The 16389-nt window shown below is 47.8% G+C and overlaps 1 protein-coding gene across 1 annotated transcript in view; it reads left to right on the top strand.

The window, feature by feature from the left end:
• MYO7B (myosin VIIB) overlaps positions 1-16389 on the top strand; it is a 75406-nt gene that overhangs the window by 7281 nt on the left and 51736 nt on the right. The window contains exons 5-14 of the mRNA XM_030576071.1: positions 269-390; positions 2030-2172; positions 2267-2380; positions 5565-5718; positions 6703-6779; positions 7141-7260; positions 7496-7638; positions 9396-9606; positions 12787-12922; positions 13182-13342. Of these exons, the coding sequence (XP_030431931.1) occupies positions 269-390; positions 2030-2172; positions 2267-2380; positions 5565-5718; positions 6703-6779; positions 7141-7260; positions 7496-7638; positions 9396-9606; positions 12787-12922; positions 13182-13342 (1381 nt within the window). The remainder of the gene's footprint in view (positions 1-268; positions 391-2029; positions 2173-2266; positions 2381-5564; positions 5719-6702; positions 6780-7140; positions 7261-7495; positions 7639-9395; positions 9607-12786; positions 12923-13181; positions 13343-16389) is intronic.

Below are 16389 nucleotides of genomic sequence, written 5' to 3'. Positions count from 1 at the left end.
CACACTGGAGCCAATCTACTAGCATCAGTGGATTTGCACTTGTGTAACTGATGGAACAATTTAGCCCTTAACATTATAGTACAAAGAATAGCTTCACTTCAGTGAATGAGATGGTGAAAGGTAAGCCTCTCACTCCCTATGAGACTAAGTACAGTCCCGTAAAATGGAGAATATCCATGAATTCTTACCCTGGTCTGCCATTTTTTTCCACTGTAGCAGAGAAAAAGAAACCAAGACACTGATTTACCACATTTGTTTTGGATTCCAGTGGAGAATCTGGAGCTGGGAAGACTGAAAGCACTAAACTGATACTGCAGTTTTTAGCTGCTATCAGTGGCCAGCATTCCTGGATTGAGCAGCAGATTCTGGAGGCCAACCCCATTCTGGAAGGTAGGTTATGTAGCTAAGATAACTGATTCACCATAACACCAGTGATTTCGATGGATTTATGCCACTGTAAAGCTGGAGTAATGGAGTAATGTCTCAGGGCCATTGAAGCGGCACAGCAGCTGAACTCCTTAAAGCCTCAATGATGTAGTGGTTGACCAAGGAATCTGCAAGGAATTTTGGCAAAGTCTGCAGAGAGTTTTCCCCAAAATCTGTGTGGTTCATCTGAGATTTTGCCCCAGATCTGCAGGGATTTTGACTCAACACTATTCCCACATGTTAAAACTAGATATTCTAAGATGCAAGGAGAGTCATTCAACATTTTTAAGAAGCTCGATCTATTGGTCTTATCTAAGAGAAGAGTAAGAGGTGATTTGATCATGGTGTATAAGTACCTACACAGGGAAAAGTTTTCAGATAAGTCTTCAGTCTAGCAGACACAGGCATAACAAGATCCAGCCATTGGCTAGAAGCTTAAACTGAGTAAATTCAGGCTAGGAATAAGGTGCAAATTTTTAACAATGAGAGTAATTAACCATTGGAACAGGTTATTTGGAGTGATGGGTTCTCCATCAGTGTCTTTAAAATCAAGATTGGATGTCTTTCCAAAGTATATATTCTAGCTCAACCACAAGATGAGGGATAAGGTCAGGGATTGCTTCCCTAGGGAGGCACAAAAGTTTCTGCGGGTGTGGGGCACTGAATTGAGAACCTGTGGCAAGGTTTGGATGGTTGGGGTTGGGAAGGACTTATTGAAGGTGTGACAAGCTTGGTGTTAGAGTAGGGCTAGTCTAAGCAGTTGCGGAAGGGTTTTGCAAAGAGGAAGGAATCATGCTGGGGAAAGATGGGGGAGTTATGGTGAGGGGTAGGCATGCACTTGCACTACTCTGTAGGAAGGGGGTTGGCTGCGGGAGATTGTATCTTCCCACACAGGGCTGATGCAAGGATGTTTCGCGCCCTAGGCGAAACTTCCACCTTATGCCCCCCCCTGTACCTCTGCCCTGAGGTGCCCTCCTTGCGGCTGATTGGCACCGCAAGCCTGGGACGCAGGAGAAGTGAAGCAGCCACAGCATGCTCGGGGAGAAGGCGGGGCAGGGGTGAGTTGGGGTGGAGAGTTCCCCTGCATGCTGCCCCCTGCTTAGTTGCTGCAGGCGACCCTCCCCACACTCCCCTGCCCCAGTTCCTTCTGCCTAAATGCCGGCAGTGACCAGGGAGGCCGAAGATCCGGCCGCTGCTGTGCCTGCCAGAGAAAATGGTGCCCCCCAAATCCTAGCTCCCTAGGCGACCGCCTAAGTCGCCTGAATGATTGCACCGGCCCTGTTCCCACAGGATCTTCCCACAGCTTTGCAGCCTCCCCACTTCCCATGAAGGGAGATCTGGTGTCCTCTCCCTACCTACATGAGACATTTCGGGCCCACTTGCTTCCATGCACAGCTGTCTGCCTCTCTGTTCAGCTGAGTGTAGGATGGAGTCTGGGACCTGCCATTGCCAGTGTGAGTCAGATCACATGGCACTTGGAATCTGGAGCTCACCAGGTGAAATGCCAGCAGCAAGACCAGGTAGTCTGAAAGTGACATTGGCATGCCCTCAGCCGGAGTAAACTCAGTGACTCTCTCTGTCCTACACTCCCTCCCACCGCCAGCCTTTGGAAACGCCAAGACAATTCGAAACGACAACTCAAGCCGCTTTGGGAAATATATCGACATCCACTTCAACCGAAGCAGTGTGATCGAAGGAGCCCGGATAGAGCAGTTCCTTCTGGAGAAGTCCCGGGTTTGTCGGCAGGTAAGGGCTCATCTGGGAGTCAGTGCTAACTCTGCTTCTGTTTTATGAGACTGCACTGACAGGCCTGTCCCCTGGGGTACTTCTCTCATTACAGGCTCTGGAGGAAAGGAACTATCACATATTTTACTGCATGCTAATGGGGATGAATCTGGAGCAGAAGAAGATGTTGAACCTGGGCACTGCTTCAGAGTACACCTATCTCACCATGGTAAGATGCACCTCCCTCTGCTGCCATCGCCTTGAGCATTGGGTTCCTCATGCTGGGCCGCTCTCATGTGTCACAGCAAAAGTGAGTGCAAGAGGGCTGGTTCTCACATAGAAATGGCCATGCCTAGAGTGAAAGAAGAATTAACATTAAAAGCTACAGTGTCCTTTAAGATTTTATTGTACTGTATCCACCACTGGGTGCAACTTATGGCTGTTAGAAGCTATCCGTCAAGAGCAGCCTTAAGAAAGATCAATAGCATCTTCAATTGGCTCCTCAGTGCCAGCCTTTGCACTGCAGTCCAGTTTCGGGTGACTGCCGTTGATCTCCCAGCTGGGAGAACACAAGGCCTGGATGTATTTCTCAGAGAAAAGGAATTAACGGGTACAAAATGTTCCTTTATTTCACAGCTGAAGCAACACCAGTAGCCATGGTCCTTATCTGTAGGGCCTTGCAGAAATAACTCAGTAATACGGTTCTCTCTTTAATCTGGGCTAGCTAAGATAAAGTTCCCAGTATGTTTTCCAGAGAGTTTCCCCTGTGGGATGTGAGGATTCATCTTGGGGGAGACCGCTGAAAGTACTGAGTGGTTTAACAGCACCCCCACCATTGACTTTCAGTGGCATTTGTGCTTCTGAGCAGATTTGGAAATCCACCCCAGTCTGGCCAAGTTCTTCACGCTCAAATCATGAGCTGAGCCGCTTTGCTCTGTGACTTGGACAAAAATGAGGAAAGAAGGAATTAGGGCCCAGTCCAGCAGTATTCATGCCACAAACTTCAGTGGGAGCAGGGTTGGGCGCCCAAAAAACAAAGTTACTCAGCTAGGGGAGGCTTTTGTAACCGTAGGCCTGAATGTTTACAGAAAGCCGTGGAGCTCTGCGTTAAAGGATGGGAAGAATCTCACTAGCTAGGACATGCCTGCAGTTCCTTTTGGCCATTCGCATGCATGACTGCCATGGGCTCAAATGATGCTGCCCCTAAAGGAAAGTGCCCCTGTGTGACATTGGCCCAGGGAGTGAGAGTGGATTCTTCAGCTTGTTGATTACAGGAATGAAATGACTGAGGACAAAGTGATAATGTGGTCAGCACTTATTACTGCAGTTCAAGTACTGTGTATTCCATGAAGGGCTGAAGTCCTTTTAGCTCAGTGATGAGTGCAGTAAAATACTTAGATAGGCAGATTAGATCCAAGGGAAATGCTCTCATGGTTTTTGTTGTGCTCAGCTATTGGTGCAAATAGCTATTCTTAGCGCTATAAATAGAGATGCACATAAGGACACTTCACTCTTCCTGCTGCCACAGCACTGCATTGCCCAGGACTCACTGACCCAGCAGACATGCCCTACACCATGGGCAAGCCCTGAATCAGTTATTTATATGTAAGGTAGCAAAGAGCAGAGCGCTGAGTTGTGCCAGGCAGGCTTTTGCTGAAGACCTTTCTCCTGTTGTTTATGGATCGTGCTGTTCAGTGTCTTGTGCTAGATTCTACTGTTCTGATTTTGCAAAGGTATTTTCTACCACTATCCCAGCCCTGCCTGTCTTTATTTCTCAAATGGGGGTTATTCCTACTGACTAGTGCCATGGAATGCTTGTACAGGGCAGAGGAGAGCTACAGCAGGGGCAGGAAAAGTCATGTGACCTCAAATCTGCCCTAAGAAACACTGCAAATGTATCCCATGGTGATCCCCGCAAGTGGGTGGACTGCTGAAAGTTACGTCTCCTCTTTCCCTGCTCCAGAGCAGCCTTTAATGTAGCAGGTTGTTGAAGCAGCCCCTGGCTTAAGCTTCTCTCTCCTCTTCCCATATTACTCAGCTCAGCCATGGAAGCATGTGCTGTTTGACCTCAGAGACCCACTAATGGACGCCTCATCCCACTACTGACAGAGGGTGTGTAGCCAAGTGTTTGACTACACTCACCGTTTGCTTGTAAAAATGTTCAGGAAAGCCAAATGCATTGTCTAAAGACAACGCAGCATAACATGAAAAGGAAACATCTATTCTATACCCTTCTTCCAGGAAACCATTCTTATCCTACAGCATGTTCACCTTATACAGTAGGTGTGGTTCAAAGTGCCATCCTCAAACCTGCTTCTGTTTATATGGTGCATGTGTGCCAGCTAACAGCCCCCTCTATTCACTTTAAGTTTCAGTCTAACCCACTCGTTAGCTAGGTTTGTCCCTGGTAGCTCTCTGTACTTTCCCATATCTCGTTTTGAATGCTGTATTCCCAGTGCTGATGAGCCCTGGAGGTACACCCTCCCTGTACCTGGCACACAGTGTATTCATGCATCTCTGCTTTGACAAGTTTCCTATGTTCTAATGCCAAAGCTGACTTCAGCTTTGCAAAGTGGTGTGCGAGGCTTGACATGCAGGGCCAGCTTTAGGCCTATTCCACTAATTCCCCCGGATCGGGCCCCACGCCTAAGAGGGCCCTGCGTCCAGTGAGAATCCCTTCCCTGGCTAGAGGCGCCTTTTTAATTTTTACTCACCTGGCGGCGCTCTGGGTCTTCGGCAGCATTTCAGTGGCAGGTCCTTTGCTTGCTCTGGGTCTTCGGCGGCGGGTCCTTCACTTGCTCTAGGTCTTCGGCAGCGGGTCCTTCAGTGCCCCTGAAGACCTGGAGCGAGTGAAGGACCCACCGCCGAAGTGCCGCTGAAGACTCGGAGCACTACCTGGTGAGTATAAGCTCCATGTGTTGTTTTACATGTGTGTGTTCTTTTTATTTTTTTTTTTTAGTCATCCCTGCCGGGGTCCCGTCAAAACTGTTCGAATTGGGCCCCGCACTTCCTAAAGCCGGCGCTGTTGACATGGGTGAACAGAACTGTGGGAAGAGCATAATCCATTCAGTTAACATAACTTCTCCCACCACCCATGTACATAATGTATGTTAGATTAATATCATGCACATCATACCTATTCACATGGTGTATACTATGCCTAACAGATGCATATTGGCTAACACCACTCCAAGCAATGTGTCACCTTCTTTTGAGTGGGAGTGAAGAAAGAAACTACCATGGAAAAGGGATATTAAAAAAAAATACAAGAGTTTGTATCTTGGGTCTGTAACGAGCAGCCTACGAGGCAGTTCTGTTATATATGTTTTGTTTTGCAGCCTAGAGGCTGCTATGCTAGGTCTGTGTTAATAACCAGATTATTTCCCTGTGCCTATGAATGTGCTGTCATACAGGGTGACTGCACTTCTTGTGACGGCCGTAATGATGCAAAGGAATATGCTCACGTCCGCTCTGCTATGAAGGTCCTCATGTTCTCAGATTCTGAGCACTGGGACATCAGCAAGCTGCTGGCAGCTATTCTGCACCTGGGGAACGTCGAGTTTGAAGGTAAACCCAGCACTGCCTGCAGCTAGGTCTTCCCTTCATCTCAGTGTTTAAAGTCTGTGGGTCACTATCTGCCCTCTTGTCTAAGGGCCAGCTCGTGGCTGTCTGCCAAACAGGTGTGGATGGCGATTGGGGTTTTGGAAGGGCAGCAGCTGCAGACAATAGAAGTACTGGTGGGTGAGCTGACTGAATTCTGTTCTGAGAGGGGACCCTGTTACTATTTTCACTGTGAGACAAGGTTGCCAGGCGTATAAAGAGGCCCCCTCACATTCACTGAGGCATTAAATAACACCGTGCCCTGGCACAAATGATAATGAAAAGGACTCTGTGAGCTAGGGGGAAGGGAGAGGCTGAGGCCACGTCTTCACTGGCAATATTAAAGCGCTGCCATGGCAGCGCTGCTGTAGCTGCACTTTAACATGGCTCCCCCAGAGCTCTAAAAAAATCACCTCCACAAGGGGAGTAGCTCTCAGCTTTGAGAGCACGGCTCCCAGCACTGGTGCACTGTCTACACTGGCACTTTACAGCGCTGAAACTTGCTGCACTCAGAGGGGTATTTTTTGATGCCCTGAGCGAGAAAGTTGCAGCACGGTAAAGTGCCAGTGTAGGCAAACCCTGAGTCAGGGTTATTGTGGAAACTCAGAATTCTCTGAGTTGGGTTTGATTCAAATTGCAGCCTTAGCATTGCACTGAATGCATTCTGTAGGTGACTCTCACAGCCTCTATTCAGTGTGATCTGATTAATCTCAGCTTGGGAGGTTCTCAGGGCAGTGACTTTCTCACTCGGGCCAGGGCTACACTACAGACTGCCGGCAGAGCTCTGCTGGTGTGGACATGGCCTGTGTTTCTGTACAGTGCTCCGCCCAAGATCCTGCTCCTGGCCTTGGATAGTACAGCAATACAAACAGTAACAATACAGCCATGCACCATAGTGGTAGTGACTTGTACTGTGTGTGTTTACTGAGCTTTGTGGTTTCCTCTTCCCAGCTGCTGTGTATGATAACTTGGACTGTTCTGATGTGTTGGATTCTTCACACTTTTCTGTAGCAACCAAACTGCTTGAGGTACTGGATTCTCATCTTCTCTCACTAGCTCTCTGGTTTGTTCCCCCTTCTGGGAGGGTGGATTGTTGGCACGTGTGCTTCTGTGGAGAGGTTGTTTATGGTGTTTTCCTTTTGTGCAGTGTCCCCTTGTCACTGCTAATGCTCACAGTGATGCCCCTCCAGACTGAGAGATCGTTCCCTATATAGGCCCCAGGAACAGCTATTTTTCCTGTGACAGTAGGCCACAGTACCAGTCAGACAGTCTGTCTCTGCTTTCCCCACTTCTATCTTACACGCCTTTTCCTGAGTCAGACTCCTCCCGTCTTTGCCATGTCTGCTTTATCTACATTGAATGATCCAGCTGCAGTGATTATTCCTACAGGTGGACTCCGGAGAACTGAAAAACAGCCTTACAAACCACTCAATCATCATCCGAGGAGAGAGCGTGTCCATGCCCCTGAGCGTTGCCCAGGCTGCTGATGGGAGAGACGCCTTTGTGAAGGTAAAGGAGTTCACCCCCTCCAAGTGTGCATTGCACTGATGCTTTTCAAAGAGTGTGAATGCTTTCAGAGCTGGGTCTACTGACTGTCTGAGGGCCTGGTTCTGCAAACACTTATCACTGGGCCCTAGATCTTGCTACATTGAGCGTGCATGTTGACTTCATTCTGAACAGCAAGCACAAGGCCCAGTAGAGTTTGCATTATTGGGCCTTTACCGCCTTTTTAACTCTTCCGCAGGGGATCTATGGCCACCTCTTCTTGTGGATAGTAAATAAGATCAATGCTGCAATTTTCAGCCCACCTTCTCAGGATTCTAAAAGTTTGCGCAGGTCCATTGGGCTTCTGGACATCTTTGGTTTTGAAAACTTTAACACCAACAGGTAGGATGTTCCAGATTCATTTCTGTCAGGGAAAGTGACAAATAGTAGACATAAAGGTAGGGAACAAATGAATTAATTTGCTCATTCATTGTCATCTTTGTGATCAAAGTAAAGATAGTGTTTGCTTCCATCACTGAATTTTCCTAGCGATGATCATGATGCACATTCCTGTGCTGACTTTTCCTGCCACACAAATGCCATTACCTTTGCTGACCTATGTTGCACAGCACAGGGGTTCTCCAACTTCATCATAGCATGGATCACATCTTAATGGAGATCATGTTGTGGACACCTCAGGTTCCCATTCCCTGCATGCTTTCCTCCTGCCCAGTCTTCTCCTTTACATGGTTTCAGACTGCTTGATTTCCCTGCTCCTGTGGACATGCTGCCCAGATGCCTCTTTCTTCCGGACATAATGCCTGTTGTCTCTTTCCCATCTCTCCTGGACATTCCTCTCCCATTGGTGGCTTCAGGCCCCAAGGGCAGTTTCTGTTTCCTCTTAAGTAGTAGTGGTCCTGTCGCGGGGCGACGACTCACCGGCACGGCACCTCCTGCTGGTTGTCCAGGGAATTAGCTCTTTTCCAGCTCCGAAGCGCCTCCACTGGCTGATATCTCGCCTGCCACTGGCCCTGTGTTCCTCCTGGACCCCGGTGCCCTTTGCCAATGGGTTCTGCCCACTGCAGCAACCCACAAGCCCTGGGTCTCCCCTCCCAATCCCCTATCCCCTATCCCCACCTCCCCTCAGTGGATACTGCCAGTCATCATCTAGCCCCCGCTCCCTGAGGTGGACTGCAGTCTATAAACCACTCATCACTGGCAAGGGGGGTTGGACCAGCTGCCTCTGCCTATCTCTGGGCTGCCTCTCTGCAGCCCCAGTATCCCTTTGTGGGCCCTTAACTAAGCCTGCAGCCTGGGGCTTTGCTAGGCTCCCTCTGCCTCCTTGTGTCCAGCTCCTTCTAGGGGCACTGAGGCTCTTTGGTAGAGAACAAGCAGGACACAAGGAGGAGAGCCAGCACCATGTAACCAGCCAGCTTTCCACAGACCATCAGCAAATGCTGTGCAGACCATGAACCACTGGTGGTCTACATATTAATGTACCAAATATGCCACACCTGGGATAAAGCCCAGGGAGCATGTGATCAGTATCACATTTCTATATGCTACCTTTAATGCAATATGTGATAAATCTGGCTATATTATGATGGTGCCTAATAATTAATAATAAATAATACTATTTACTATTCCCGAAGGTCACAATCAAGATCAGGGCCTCATGGTGTGCAGACACACCAGCACACAAAATCCTTGCCCCCAAGCATTTACAAGACCAGATGCGTGAGTGACAAATAAAAGGAAGAAGGGTGGCAGAGAGGACAAGAGTAAGAGGAATCTAATCACACACCTATACAGGCTAGCTAAGCACATACAGGCTAGCTAAGCACACAACCAGGAAGCTCCTAAGGGTCTCTGTAAAAAACAAAACAAAATATAAAATGAAACAAACTGTCCTGCCAGCCACACACTATATGAAGAAGGAGTCTGTTGCATTTGAGTTGTTGGGCATGGTGATATGTGCCCAGATAGAACAACATACAGCAGGGGTGTTCATTAACAGTGTGAAATGGTATCACCTAAACTATAACAGTGTTCCCTGTGTGCATGTATCGAATATAGAGTGTCAGATAATACTGTCCAGTGATAGTGATGGTACCAGGTAACATGGAGATGACTGGATTCCCCATGCTGTTCCCCTGCAGCTTTGAGCAGCTCTGTATTAACTTTGCCAACGAGCACCTTCAGCAGTTCTTTGTGCGCCATGTCTTCAAGCTGGAGCAGGAAGAATACCTTGCGGAGCACATCTCCTGGAGCCACATTGACTTCACAGACAACCACCAGGCTTTGGAAGTGATCGCACTCAAACCCATGAACATTGTCTCCCTCATTGATGAGGAAAGCAAGTTCCCTAAGGTGAGAGCCTTATTCTGTCTGGTCTCTTGGCTTCACACAGAGGGCAGCTGCCTAGAAAGCTCTTCTGAAGGGACTGTGAGCTGGTAAGACCCAGTGAGAGTCATCTCCCCACAGAAGTCCCTTCACTACCTTTAGTGTCCTCTCCAGTTGCAACCCAAAGGGGAAAGTCCATGAGATTAAAACTCTTATGCACATTGTAAATGGTTCCCTGGTTGACTGTGTGCCAGACAGTGCTTACAGGTGGGATGAGTTACTGCTCCAGAATTCTTCGGGGCCAGAATCATTTATGGCCCTTATAGACTCATAGATTCCAAGGCCAAAAGGGACCTCTGTGACTATGTAGTCTGACCTCCTGTATAGCACAGGCCATAGAACTTCCCCGAAATAATTCCTAGAGATCTTTTAGAAAAATATCCAAACTTGATTTAAAAATTGTCATTACAAGACAATTGAGAATCCATGACAACCCTTGGTAAATGTTCCAATGGTAAATTACCTTAATTGTTAAAATGTATGCCTTATTTCCAGTCTGAATTTGTCTAGATTCAACTTCCAGCCATTGGATCATGTTGTACCTTTCTCTGCTAGACTGAAAAGCCCATTATTAAATATTTGTTCCTCACGTAAACACTTATAGACTGTAATCAAGTCACACCTTAACTTTTTCTTTGTTAAAATAAATAGATTGAGCTCTTTGAGTCTATCATTATACGTCAGGTTTTCTAATCCTTTAATCATTCTTGTGGCTCTTCTCTGAATCCTCTCCAATTTATCAACATCCTTCTTGAATTGTGGACACTAGAGCTGGATACAGTATTCCAGCAGCAGCCGCACCAGTCCCAAATATAGAGGTAAAATAACCTCTGTACTCCTTCTCAAAATTCCCCTGTTTATGCATCTCAGGGTCACATTAACTCTTTTGGCCACAGCGTCACACTGGGAGCACATGTTTGGCTGGTTATCCACCACAACCCCCAAAGCTTTTTCAGAGTCACTGCTTCCCAGGATAGAGAGTCCCCCATCCTGTAAGTAAGGCCTACATTCTTTGTTCCTAGGAGTATGCATTTACATTTAGTCAAATAAAAAGCGTATTGTTTGCTTGCACCCAGTTTACTAAGAGATCCAGATCACTCTGAATAAGTGATCTGTCCTCTTCATTATTTACCACCCCCCACAACTTCGGTATCATCTGCAAACTTTATCAGTGACGATTTTATGCTTTCTTTCAGGTCACTAATAAAAAAATTTAAGAGTGTAGGGCCAAGAACCAATCCATGTGGGACCCCACTGGAAACTCATCCGCTCAATGACAATTCCCCATTTACAATTATATTTTGAAATTTATCAGTCAGTTTTTTAATCCATTTAACATGTGCCATGTTAATTTTATATCGTTCTAGTTTTTTAATCAACATGTCGTGCCTGTCATGCCTTATAGAAATCTAAGTATATTACATCAACCCTTTTACCTTTATCAACCAAATCTGTAATCTCATCAAAAAAGAAATCAAGTTCATCTGACAGGATCTATTTTCCATAAATGTTGATTTGCATTAATTATCTTACCTTCTTTTAATTCTTTATTAATCGAGTCCCATATCAGCTGCTCCATTAGCTTGCCAGGGATTGCAGTCAGGCTAACCAGCCTAAAATCACCCAGGTCATTCCATTTACCCTTTTAAAAAATTGTTACATTAGCTTTCTTCCAGTCTTCTGGTTCCTCAGTTCTCCAAGACTTATTGAAAAACAACATTAACAGTCTAGCAAGCTCTTCAACCAATTCTTCTTAAACTCTTGGATGCAAGCTAGCTGGACCAGATTTTTAAAATGTCTAACTGTAGCAGCTTCTGTTTAACATCCTCCAGAGATGCTAGTGGAATGGGAATTGTGTTATCATCACCACAGAATGAGACTATAGCATCTGTTTTCTCCCCAAATACAGAACAGAAATATGTATTCAATACTTCTGCCTTTTCTGAATTACTATTGATAATTCTACTATTTCCACCTAGTAATGGACCAATATCATTGTCAGGATTCTTTTTTTCCCCTTATTATATTTAAAAGACTTCTTATTGGCATTAATGCTGCTGTCCATAGCTGCCACCTTGTGTCTCTTTGCGTCCCTTATCAATTTTCTACAAGTCCTAATTTCTGATTTATATTCATTACTATTAACATCCCCTCCCTTCCATTTGTTATAATATAACAAATATATGTATTTGCCTTCACTTCCACTCTATTTTTTATTTTGTTAACCATCACAGCCTTCATCCTCAGTTTTGGCTTTTTGGGCATCTAGTATGGTATTCTTAAATGATGCAGTTATGCCAGGTGGTAAAAGCACAGAGGCTGAAGAGCATCCCCCATGCTCTCTGCATGCTCCAGGAAAAGGATAATCACAACTGCAGTCCCTGCACTCAGAAGAGCAAAGGGTTTGCTCCCTCTTTATTATCTCAAGGGCCCATGACACTTCAAAGAGCACAGCTCTGCCTGTGCTGTCTGCCACCCCAAGGAGGAGGAAGCTGTTGACAGCATCCCTTTAACAACAGCATTATCCTGGTGGGTTTTTTCCCCTCACTGATGAACTGTAATGAAAATGATATGCTTAATGACAAGTATCCAACTGACTGCCAGCCTACCAAACTCATCCATTGAGCTTCCCAGATGATTGGCAGATGCAGGGCAGAATCCTGTCTGTAGCCTCCAGAGCTGCACAAGGGCCAGGGGAAGGAGAGTGGTGCCAGCCCCATGGAGGGCCTCTGTGCCACTGAGCCTGTGCTGGGCAGGAAGGCTCAAAGAGGCCAGGGGAACATTCTCTCAAGCAATTCTTACTGCCTCTTGCGCACCTTTGGGGATCTTCTAGCAGGTGACCTCAATGGAGTCAGTGGGGGTGATTCCCTGGCCCCAAGGTAGCAGGACACACTCACTGGTGCTGTGAAGTGCCAGTGGATACTCTAGCTAGGCCCTGTCTTTGTATTTGAAAGATGGTGCCTTGCCCTACTGCCGGATCCAGGTGCTCCTGACAACACTTTCCCTCTCTCTCACTCCAGTGCAATCATCCAGTGCAGGTCCAGATTTAGATCCAGACTATTTTTTTTTTTTTGCTCGCACTGTAGAGGCCAGTGCTTGCAGAGAGAATCTGCTTCACTCCTGCCTCTTGGTTGTGTTTGTTCCTAGGGCACTGACGCCACTCTGCTAAACAAAATCAATTCCCATCATGGCAAAAGCAAAGTCTACATCCCACCGAGGAGCGTCCATGACACCAAATTTGGTATCAACCATTTTGCTGGGATTGTCTATTACCAGTCAAAAGGTAAGAACACTTCTCTGTACAAGCACGGTCCTCCTCAGAAGCAAAGAGAGGAGAGTGCCTCTCCCCTGAGGCAGCTGCACCAGGGTCATTGTCCTCTCTAGGGTGCTAGACTACACATAGCCTCCTGCTTTCTAAGCAGAAGGCAAGAGGATTCATTTAAATTGAGCTGCAAGTTATGGTAAATTAGGTTTATTTTAGAGTGGCAGCCTGGGATCAGAGCCAGCGCAGATGATGAGGTTATTTTATTTCTGACCTACAGGTTTCCTGGAGAAGAATCGTGACATGCTCAGCTCCAACATAATGCAATTGGTTTACTCTTCCAAAAACAAATTCCTGAGGCAGATCTTCCAGGTGGAAACAACCGTGGCTACATTAGGCCGTGGGAGCATAAAACATCTCAGAGCTGAGCATACCCTCAAGGTTGGCTTTCTTCCACTTAGTTAAAAAAAAAATCGGAAGTGTGCATGATTATATTTAGCCTTCCAAATGGTCTTACATTCTGTCTGCAAACTCTTCTCTTTCCCTTGAGCAATCTGTGCACTGCTTGCATGATCAACTGGAATCCTGAGTTATTGCCATGAACTGCTACAATGCCAACCCAAAACTCAGAGTAACAGGGGGCCTTAGCACTTCCTCTCCCTGAATGGCCCATGTGGAGGCTACATTCAGGCTCGCGTCGAAGCATTTGAGCTGTGTGTCTGAGTGGAGGTGGCATGGAGAAAATCATGACTAAAGGCATGCATTGTAAATCCAGACGCTCCTTTTAATTGAAGCAAAGTGTGACGAGGCACCACGCTAGAGTGAATACAACTCTAGGAGCAGGCAGACAACTAGCAATTGATAAGTCCCAGGATAGCTTGTTGGGAATCTCAGAACTTCATGTGGGATCATTTAAGAGTATCATAGGACGTGATCTGGGAGTGGAGCATTGTGCAGTCCAGACATTGTGTATGGGATCATTCAGACAGCCAGTCCAGAATAAAATATGAGTCCTGTGAACGACATCTTAGGAGCCCTGTCCCAGATACTGCTGTATTGAATAGCAAGGTTGTAATGGGGTGCACACACCTCTCGCAAGCACCTTTGGTCGAGTGTGTGTTTCTTCTCAATTTTCTCCACTCATGGTGGCCTGTCAACTGCTGCACTTGTCAGGCAGGTCTTCGAGGACTCACGCCTTTGGCCGAGTCTCTCACAGTCCATGTGCAAAACCAAACGAATCCCTTCTGGGGCACACAATCCAAAATGTCCCCCATGTCCTACACCTTCCCTGGGCTCAGTCTTTAACCAGCCCAACAGGGCCCATCCCAGTACCCTTGCTTGGTCCAGCGAGGTTGCAAGGCTCCTACTCTGGAGTTGAGCACTGCCCTGAAGACTTTTTCCCTGAGGTCGCCTTGCCTCTACTTGAGTCCTCAGTGACCCCAGCTTTCCTGCTGAGCCACCCCTCTTGGACTCAGTTTGCTGACCACAGCTCTCCACTGAGTCAGTCCCAGTGCAGCCCTCTTCCCTGCCAGGGGCAGCTCCAGGCCCCAGCACACCAAGCATGTGCTTGGGGCGGCAAGCCGCGGGGGTGCTCTGCCGGCACCGCAAGGGTGGCAAGCAGGCTGCCTTCGGCGGCTTGTCTGCGGAGGGTCCGCTGGTCCCGCAGCTTCGGAGGACCTCCTGCAGACGAAGCCGCAGGACCAGCAGACCCTCCACAGGCAAACCGCTGGAGGCAGCCTGCCTGCCGTGCTTGGGTTGTCAGAATCCCTAGAGCCACTCTTGATCCCTGCAATGCTACAGCTGTAATTCCCTTCCTTAGGGAACAGCCACTTCCATCAGTGGCTGTGTGTGGGTGTCCCAGTCCCATTCACTGCTCTGGGTCCCAACCCAGGGACACTTTAATCCTTTCGCTGTGTCCCTTTACTAATTGCTGCTCTATGTTTCCCTGGACTGCTTCCTTGTAGCCCATCTTAGTTGAGTCCCAGCAGCCAGCCAGAAGTTCCTTCCTCACTCCCCTAGTCCCTGCCAGTAACTACCTGCTTGGTCCCAGCAGCCAGTCAGAAGCTCTTCTCAGGCTCCCCCAGTCCCTGACAGTAACTAATCCAGTGTTTCTCAAATGCAGCCACCAGGGGCTTTTCTTGCGGCCACAGCCCCCTGGGCTGTGATGGGGTGGGGGTGGGTGGCAATATGAGTGCCTGCATTTGAGAAACCAGTGGGTGGCCCTCCCCTCCCGCTCCCCCTCCCTGCTGCTCCTGGATGCACTGCCTTGATGTTGATTGCTGGGACTGCAAGCAGAGGTGTCTGCGGGCAAGAGCCATGTGCCTCCGCCTAGGAGCCGGCCCTGCTGCTGGCTGCTTCCAAAGTGCAGCCTGGTCTGCAGTGCCAGGGCAGGCAGGAACCCTGCCTTAGCACCGCTGCTGACCGGGAAGTCACTCGAGGTAAGCCCATGCCCCAACCCTACAGCCCAATCCCCTGCACCAGCCCTGAGCCCCCCCAAACCTGGAGCCCCTTCCTCTACCCCAAACCACTCATCCCTGGCCCCATCCCAGAGACTTCACCCCCACTCCCCTGCACCCCAACCTCCTGCCCCATCCCAGAGCCCCCTTTCACACCCTGAACCCCTCATTCCCAGCCCCACCCCACAGCCCTCACCCCCACAACCCAACCCTCTGCACCAGCCCTGAGCTTCTCCCACACCCCAACCCCTCATCCTGAGCTCTGTTGGGTCACGGGCATCAACAATTTTCTTAAACTGGGTTGCCAGAAAAAAAGTTTGAAAGCCACTGCTCTAAGGCACTCTGAGAAAATATTTTCCAAAAGTACATGTGTTTGGCCACGGGAGGGCAGTGTTGATCCATAGGTAAAGCTGCAGAAGTGCTCAACGTCAGATGCTAAGTGTGAATGTTTAGAGAGGAAAGACGATCAGAATGGATTTGCTTATGTGTAATAGCAACATGGGCTAATGGAGTCTGTGGTTCCCCAGCCTCAAAGAAACCTTCTGTCACACAGTTATTAGCTTCTTGCTCTGAAGAAGCCCTGTACTAAAAAACAAAGAAACAATTGCAATGGAACCCTTGGTAGGTAGGAATCTTAACCGCTGAGGATAGGACAAGAAGAAATGGGCTTAAATTGCAGCAAGGGCAGTTTAGGTTGGACATTAGGAAAAACTTCCTAACTGTCAGAGTGGATAAGCACTGGAATAACTTGTGTAGGGAGATTGTGGAATCTCCATTATTGGGGATTTTCAAGAGCAGGTTGGACAAACATCTGTCAGGGATGGTCTAGATAATGCTTAGTCCTGCCTTGCTTGAATGCAGGACTAGATGACCTCTCAAGGTCCCGTCCAGTTCTATGATTCTATGATTTGAACAGAGTGTCACTATAATGGAATGTGCAGTTTTAACACAATGGAAAGCTGAGATTAACTCCCACTACAATGCTCTGTGTAGCAAAGACTGTGGAAAATTCTGCTCCCACTTAGGCAGGCG

Source organism: Gopherus evgoodei, chromosome 9, assembly GCF_007399415.2.
Source record: "Gopherus evgoodei ecotype Sinaloan lineage chromosome 9, rGopEvg1_v1.p, whole genome shotgun sequence".
NCBI lineage: Eukaryota > Metazoa > Chordata > Testudines > Testudinidae > Gopherus > Gopherus evgoodei.
The sequence above is the reverse complement of the archived record's forward strand: the minus strand, read 5'-3'. Positions and strand labels throughout refer to the sequence as shown.